General features: G+C 49.6%; 1 protein-coding gene across 1 annotated transcript in view; it reads left to right on the forward strand.

Annotated features, from left to right (window-relative positions):
* Ice1 (interactor of little elongation complex ELL subunit 1) overlaps nt 1-8097 on the forward strand; it is a 45304-nt gene extending 37207 nt beyond the window's left edge. Inside the window, exons 16-21 of the mRNA XM_048368343.1 lie at nt 484-652; nt 2681-2841; nt 4803-4993; nt 6785-6891; nt 7369-7467; nt 7716-8097. Of these exons, the coding sequence (XP_048224300.1) occupies nt 484-652; nt 2681-2841; nt 4803-4993; nt 6785-6891; nt 7369-7467; nt 7716-7912 (924 nt within the window). The 3' untranslated portion in view covers nt 7913-8097. The remainder of the gene's footprint in view (nt 1-483; nt 653-2680; nt 2842-4802; nt 4994-6784; nt 6892-7368; nt 7468-7715) is intronic.
* The last annotated feature ends 390 nt before the right edge of the window (nt 8098-8487 follow it).

Raw genomic sequence — 8487 nt, forward strand, 5'->3', positions numbered from 1 at the left:
CATGGGCGTCCTCAGATGTCAGCCTTGTGAGGAGCTAGAATTACGGGTGTGAGCCACTGGTGCCCAGCCGGGTTTTCCTTTTGATATGTAGTAAATACTCCTCATCACTAAAAACATGACCTAGTACACGAATACAAGTTTAGGAAGCAAGAGTGGGATTAGAACTGGCCTGGACCTAATGAGCACACCAATTCCTTCTGCAAGACCCTGGCAGTGATGGCCAGGGTGGGTGTTGGCAGCAACGGCGAGGGGGTCTAGGTGTGCCTCCGGGCACCCACAGCGTGAGCGACCCCCAGAAGCAGGCAGCCCTGGGCCTGGGTCCTCCCTTCCGGGGCCCGCTGCTCCTCCACTGCTGTCGCTGCACCGTGACCCGCCTCCCATTCCCGTGCACTCCTAGATGCTGAGTCGTGTGATACGCAGCTGTTTCAGATACACTAGCTGTAAATAAGAGCGCACTTTGCTTTGTTCCTTCTTCCAATCCAGCATTTGGCAGAGTGCTTGCTCCGCTCCATTCTCTCCGAACTGAAGCTTCCGAAGAAGCCTGTCGACCACAGCTACATCCATGCCCTGTGCAGAGTGTACGTGGGCATTTGTCGGCAGCTTGGGGACCTGGAGAGAGCTCGCTTGTTTTGCTACAGCCTGCTTAAGGAAGGTAGGTTTCGATTACAGCGGTTTCAAGCACAAATTATACTATTGCTCTTGTGGCCTGCCCTTGGGTGCGTGGCTTTCTGCTGTCTGTTGTGTGTCTTGTACTAAAGTAGCGTTGGGTTGTACATCTATTAGAGGACAGCTTTGCTATTCTACCTAACTTTGCTATTCCAAGTTTTCAGTAGAATCCACATAAACATGTTTATCATCAGCACATGCATTCCACTTCTCTGTAAAGACATTATCTTTCCTTGCTGTGTATTGTGGAGTCCCCCGTAGTTGCAGTAAAATGCAGGGCTCCTCTTTAATGCCTCGGCCGTGGGAATGGTCAGCAGCTGTAACGTGAAGGCCCACAGAAAGCAGGGCGTCAGAGCAGAGGCCGAGGGCTGGTGTGTGGTCATCTTTTTCCTCTGCTACTATGTCATCAGTCTCTTCTAAGGAATGAAATTAGGAACCATTCCTTCTTGAGTGCAACAGATGGCCAGTATGTGTGAATTTGGGAATGACACAGAATTGCCACTCATTATTATACCAGACAGTCCATGTAAAGGTCGCCTGCTTTATCTCTGTACTTGCTTTTTCAGTCACTCATTAGGGGCATCATACTAAGTGTTTGGAGTGTCGTGGTGGCCGAATCAGATACAGGTATGATTATGCATAGGGACTGAGAGGCCGTAGCTCATTCTAGAAACCAGCCTTCCTAGTGCTGGACAGTGGAGGGGCAGGGTCCTGGGCCCAGCCACATCTCCTGTGTTTGTTCTTAGACAGGCTCCTCCTCCTCTGGCTTTCCCTTCCCAGGACTCAACCTGGCTGCCTCTCAGTCCTCTCCTCAGTCTGTGTCCTGGCCTTTACCACGTCATGTGACATGATACAATTCATTCTGTCTCCTTGCGTTCTTGCTCTGAGAAAACCGAAGTGTGTCTCCCCACCCTCCTCTGTGCATCGTTGGCCACCGTGCACCGTCCGTTGTGTGAACGATTGGGCCTGGGATGGTGGGTGCGGCCGGAAGATGCCGAGAAAGTGCATAGCGAAGAGGAGAGGCAAGAAGTCCAGGCAGGGGAGACGTGCAGAATCTTCTGAGAGGAAAAAAATGTCAACAGGTGAAGACAGGCTGTTAAAAACCAACAGATCATAGAGTAGATCAGAGAAGTTGCAGAGATGTGTCTTCATGACAAACGAGATGCACATCTTCACACTGACCTCAGAAAACCCAGCCATTTTTATAAAATAAAGAGGTTTGTTGAGGGTATGCTAGGAATGCACCGCGGATACGTGTACCACCACAAATGAGTCTCAGAAAATGCGTGGAGTAGAAAAGCCAGACGGAAAGGAGACACACTCAGCCTAGTGACATAGTGACGTAAGCAAATCGAGGTTCTCTGTATCTGTGAGAGAGATGGGAAATTTCCCATATAGGCCTGTGCAGGGGAGTGGCTATGGAGTGTAGTGGTTGTGGTTATAGTTACCTGGGTTTATTCATTTGTCAAAATATGTCAGCCTGTGAACTTAAAAAAGACTATGTAGTTTGTTAATTTGTAATGGCACAAAAATATGGCATATACATATATTTTTTAAATCTATGTGAGTATATAGGCATGTATGTACACACATATAGATGTATATATACATACATATATGTGTATATATTATTCTTTACATCGAAAACCTTTGTAACTCATGTCTCTGCATTAGCATACATTAAAACTTCTTGTAATGACCTGGGTAAGTTGGAAGGATATTAATGTTGAAGAAATTGGAGACAGAAATATTTGCCTTTTCTAATCCTTGGAATTTTAATTTTTCCTTTTGCTTCCACAGCTGTACATTTATATACCACCTTTAAAAGCTAACTTAAGAAGAAATGGCCAGGAGAAGAAAAGAGAGGGGTTTGAAGTAGCTGCAAGGCCAGCACCTTCTCTGGCCAGCTATTTCTATCCCCTCAGCAGCAGGGAAATAAATATACTGTACTAGGTCTTTAAAATTCATCCACTTGATCGCATGTCATTCTACTCTCTGGTTTTCTTTCTCATAGATTTTCCAGAGTCTGAGAAGTTGGCCTTGTTCATTGCAAACATGTGGCATGATGTATTTGTTTCTCAATCGGTGATTAGTAAAGCAATGCAGTTAGTTGCCAGGCAACGTGCTAAGGGAGAGGTTCTCAACTGCTTGAGAGCCTTCCTCAACTGGGAAAAGGTGAGCTTTATTTTTATTTCTTATAATGCCATACTTGAAGACCCTACCTTCATGATGATGTTTGAGCTGTGTGTTAGTTCATGGGCAGTTTAAAGATCCTTTTTTTTTTTTTTAACCTTTTTTAAAATCCCATTTATGACTGATAAAATCCACATACAAGTATACATGAGTAAAGTACTGTTGGAGATATAAATTATTTGTTTTCTGGGCCTGGGAGAGGAGTGCTCTCTTTTCAAGGTGCCGGTCCTGGGGCTTGAACTCAGGGCCTGAGCCCTGTCCCTGGCTTCCTTTTTGCTCAAGGCTAGCACTCTACCACTTGAGCCACAGCGCCACTTCCAGCTTTTTCTAGATATGTGGTGCTGGCCCAGGGCTCCATGCATAGCACTCTACCACTAAGCCACCTTCCCAGCCCCTATAAGCCTTTATGTAAGGCATTTAAACTCATAAATCATGCTCCATTTGTTGACAGGGTAATAGTTTCAAAGGCAACATTGTTACTCTAGCCGTAGATTCATGTTAACTCAGATTTAACAGATTACCTCTTCTAAATGATCAATGCTGTTTCTAAACTTCGGTGTTTGAGGTGTGATTGGTGTTTAAAGGTAATCAGAAACTTAACATATTCCTCAAAACACTACAAACTGCTTCTTAAGAGCTGAGTAACAGAATAGTTCTAAGCACTAAATCAATTCCTGAATGTAAAAGATCCAACTGAAAATGTAGAATATGGATTACATTAAATATTCAACACTGAACTACCTTCTCCTAACATTTTTAGTTGCAAACATGATTCTGATATCAAATGATTTATACCATAACAATAAACAGCAGATTTTCAACACTTTTACCTTGCATCAGTGATAGATGTACCTATTATCACATACTTAAAATCACCGTAAAAATCTGTTAGCAAGTAAGCACAATAAGAGAAAACCAGTCCATGGATTTGGTTTGGGTCTAAACTCACACCTGCGTTTTCTCAGGTGCTAACACTCACTGACTTTTCTAAAGGGAGATTATCTTAACCTCTGGGTTGTGTTTGATTATCAAGTAGGTTGTTATGGTCCATGATTATGGGTATTTGTTAGAGAACCCAAACCACAGATTAACATGGTAGGCCCATAAAATAAAAGAGCAAATTTCCAACGCATGCTCCTTGATTAAGAGTGTTAGCCTGGGGGCTGGGGATATGGCCTAGTGGCAAGAGTGCCTGCCTCATATACATGAGGCCCTGGGTTCGATTCCCCAGCACCACATATACAGAAAATGGCCAGAAGTGGCGCTGTGGCTCAAGTGGCAGAGTGCTAGCCTTGAGCAAAAAGAAGCCAGGGACAGTGCTCAGGCCCTGAGTCCAAGCCCCAGGACTGGCCAAAAAAAAAAAAAAAAAAAAAAGAGTGTTAGCCTGAATTGGGAAGGCCCTGCCACCTCCACTGATTAGCGTTCGTTTATTTGAGAGAAGTGAAGTTTTTTGTCCACAAGAAGAATTGTAATGAATGGTCAGCAACAGTAGCCTAAAGCTGCCATCACCCAGATGTTTATCCGCGGGGACGTTTACCCACTAGTACTGCATCTACACGCAGCAGTATCAAACAGCCATACACCAACGTGAAACAACCTAGACATAATTGTGTACTCCTGCCTGATTCAATTCTGGGACTTTCTAGGAAAGGCAGACTCATTTCTAATGCCAGAAAGAAAACAGACTTTAAAGAAGATTGTAAGGATATTTTAGGATAACTAACATAACTATAGTTCTCTGGATTGCAGCTAAGCTCTTCTCCACCTGGTTGAATTTTTCCTGGCTTGTCAGCTACTATTCCATAGTCATTTTTTGATAAGTATTATGATTAAGATAAACATAGTTTCCTAGATTTTCAGCACATCCTGTTAGTGTTAGGTTAAGACAGGATGTGGGCCTCAGACTCTGATCTGCGTTTTGCGATTTGCTGTTCTTCTACTAGAGTGCACCTGTGGATGTTGGCATCATGGTGTCAAAGCTGCTGTTGACCATACAGTTATGTCCAAAAACTGAGTTCCAGTCCAGCGAGAAATACGGCGAAGACCTCAGCGGCAACACTTGGGAGTACATATTTGCTATTGATCTGCTCTGCTGCCATCAGAAATGGATTTGGACACATGATAACATCATAAGGTTTGCTCTTTTGCTAACTTTAAAAATGGTCGCTTCAATTGCAGGGTAGTTTGTTGAATGCTTAAGTGCTTTGAATCGTACTTGTAACGCAAGGCAGTTGAAAAATTTGCAAATAACTTTACTTGAAGATCGTCCTCACAATCCAATCATGTGCTTTATTTTTCAGTCGCACCGCTCACTTCTTTTTGTTCTATTTTGCCACTGCCTTTCCCCAGCAGGAACGATCTCAGGCAGGGGAGGCCCGTGCCCACACAAAGGAGGTTTTCAAGAAGCACAGGTGTTGAATAAAGTAGAATGGTCATTCTCTCAGCATACTAATAATCTGAAAATGTGCGAAGGAACAGCACAGCTTCGCAGCACAGTTTAGCCTCTCTCCACTTGAGACCAGGCCTGGCGCTCCAGGATCCGCCCCACTCCCCGAGCTTTGCTCTGTCCGTCTGGAATCCTCGCCCTGGCCGTGTACTACTTCTGAGCGGATAGAGACACTTGCTCCTCAGATACTGTGATGGAACCCTGTTTGAGAAAGGCGGTCTGAATGGAGTTGATGATACTCAAAAGCATTCTAAATACAAAGAGTGGTTCAACTGGGTCCTGGAAATACTTGAAGAGATACTGTAGAAACGGTCTCTGCAGAGGCTCTCCTGTGTGCAAGGATCCTCTTTTGCCCTTGCATCCAATGCTAGGACATGTCAGGCACCCAAGTATCAGTGGGGATTATATCATGTGCAATGAGATTTCGTTGTTAAAATGCATAGCTGTATGCAGGATTTTTGTGCATTTACATGGAAAAGTAGTTCATCGCCAGGTACTGAGTAAGTCAGTGTCAGGGCCCTGTGGCCAGTGCCGGACTTGAGTCCTCTCGTGGCTCGGGGTGTTCTGTCCCCCATTACCAGGGAGGAGACAGCCGACACCCTCAGAATGTCGGGATGCTCTGTGCACAGTGCTCCCGCCGGCAGCACAGCTGGACAGCATGCCATAGCAGGGCCTCGCGTCCGACCCACCTCTCCTCAGCCCTCGAGGCCCTCACCGTGCTGGTGACCTAGAAAGGGGGACGTGGGTAGTCTGTATCTGAGATAGCGTGCTTTAGAATGTTCCTTGTTCTTCACGTTACCTTTGTCTGCATTTACCATTTCCAACGCCTCGCACGAAAGAATGGAAGGAGGAGCTGGCCTGGTTGTCAGTCGTGGGATTTCTTGGTCCCTCTGAGGTGCGCTTGGGTCTGGACGTTCATGTCTCTGGCTCGGCCCTTGCGCACACATGACTTCATCTGCTACCCACGGGTTGGCTGGAGGCTCTGGAGGCTCCAGGGAGCGCTCCCATTCCAGCTCTTCCTCGCTGACGTAGGGGGCACTGTAGAGAGAAGCAGAACAGAACACAGCGCAGGGATTTGTAGCCCCTCTAACCAGAGAGGGCCCAGCTAAGCTGAGAAGCTGGCGAAGGTGTGAGCTCCCGGCGCGCGTTCTCACAGGCGAGGACAGTGGGCCTCGTCTCATGGTCTCAGGACAGTGTGTGCGGGCGCTCACGCCGCAAGCCCAACCCCTCGGGAGGCTGGAGACCGGATGATGACAGTTCAGAACCAGCTCCGGTAGGAAGACCCAAGCTTTCCAGCTCCTCCTAACCAGCAGAATCTGGCTGGGCTGGAGTGTGGATTCGTACCTAGATAGAGCACCCACTGTAAGCCAGCAAGCCGATCAAGGGCAGGACCCCGGAGTTAAAGCACCAACAGCAGCAACAAAAACAGACCGAACGGTGTGCTCGATGGGCTTAACGTCTTTTCATGTCGTTTTCTAGTAAGGAGCTGTGGCCCGTAATGGATAAGTGGATAAAATACAGAAAAGGACACACGAACATTGCCTTCACTCCTGATGTCATTATAGCATCCATACTGAGACTGATTGGTGAGTCATTGCATCTTTTCGACTGCATCAAAAACATGAGAATTAGCTAGGTATTCCTGGGTCATCCTGGATTAGGAACGAGCCAGAAGTCATTACGTATTTACTGGGTGTCTCTATCGCAGCCCTCAGAGTGTGTTTAACAGGCACCAGAATGGTTCCTTAGGGCAGACAAAGCAAGGAGGGGCTGTGGGCCTCGGTTTTTACAGATTGGATGTTGAGAGGTTTGCCTGCAGCCTCTGCCCCGTCCTCTGTGGGGTTCGTGGAGAGACACCGGCACGCAGTGTCACATCGTTGTAAAGGCACACGTCCAAGGTAGTCCAGAATCTTCCTCTGAGAGTCTGGCTGCCTGGGGACAGCAGAGTGCTGGAGAAGGCCCCGGGGGTCAGGGCTAAACCCCTCGTGCCCGTCTGCTGTGCCACACTCTCCGCACCCCGCCGGAGACGGGACATTTGTTCTGTGTTGTTTGCTTTGCCCCAGGTCGGCTAGGCCAGTTGGGTTTGAAGGAAGGATTTCCAACTGCGGTGAAGAACATTAGCTCCGTGATCGGGACGTTCATACAGCACGCCCAGGATGAAGGTAAGTCTCGCACGGACCCGCTTTTGTGTTTCCTCTTGCTTGGGCGCTCTTTGTGCGCTGCCTTTACACCTCTTCACTGTGGGCCGCTCTTTCCGACATGTTTATGGCAGTTTTCTTACGTCTCACTTCTATTGCTGAAAGCAGCCTGTGTTTGAGTGGGATCTGTGTCGGTGACGACGTCAGCCTTGTGAATGACAGGTGTCTCCTCGCGTTTGCTGTGCGGTGATTAACCGGAAGGTTCTTTGCAGACATCCCGTGGGGCGTCCAGCTGGCCGCCGTGTACGCCCTCTGCGATTTGAGCCCCAGCAGCCCGGCGGAGACGGCGCAGGTCCTGGAGGGCTGGCGGAGACAGGCGGCCCACAGCATCCCCGCCGCCGTGCTCAGCTACCTGGAGGAGGTGGGCGCCCTGGGCCAGGGGGGCGCGGGCGGAGCGCAGGCCCCATGAGGGGGCGCCCGGCACCGCCACGGGGGCCGCGCGGACTCGGCCGCCCTTAGGAGACGGACCGCGCATGCGTGCACACGCGCCGGCCCAACGCGGACTGCGGGGGCCCCCCAGACCGCAGCCGCCCACGCAGGGCCGCGGCCCCCCCAGACCGCAGCCGCCCACGCAGGGCTGCAGCCCCCCAGACTGCCGCCCCACACAGGGCTGCAGCCCCCCCAGACCGCAGCCGCCCACGCAGGGCTGCGGCCCCCCAGACTGTGACCCTGCCACGCAGGACCGCAGCCCCCCCAGACCGCAGCCGCCCACGCAGGGCCGCGGCCCCCAGACTGTGACCCCACGCAGTCCACAGTCCCGTGTAGATCACGCCCCCCCACATCTCCACGCAGAACCCTCAGACCGCAGTTCCCCAAGTTGTCACCCCCAGATTTCACCCGCCCCCCTCCCCAGGCTGTGCCTCCCCCAGACCGGGATCCCCATGCAGACCACAAAACCCCAGACGGCGACCTCCCAAGCCGTGCCCACCCCCAGGCTGTGTCTCCCCCAGGCTGTGCCCCACCCACCTACCTGGCTGTGGCCAC

Source organism: Perognathus longimembris, chromosome 19, assembly GCF_023159225.1.
Source record: "Perognathus longimembris pacificus isolate PPM17 chromosome 19, ASM2315922v1, whole genome shotgun sequence".
Taxonomy (NCBI): Eukaryota; Metazoa; Chordata; class Mammalia; order Rodentia; family Heteromyidae; genus Perognathus; species Perognathus longimembris.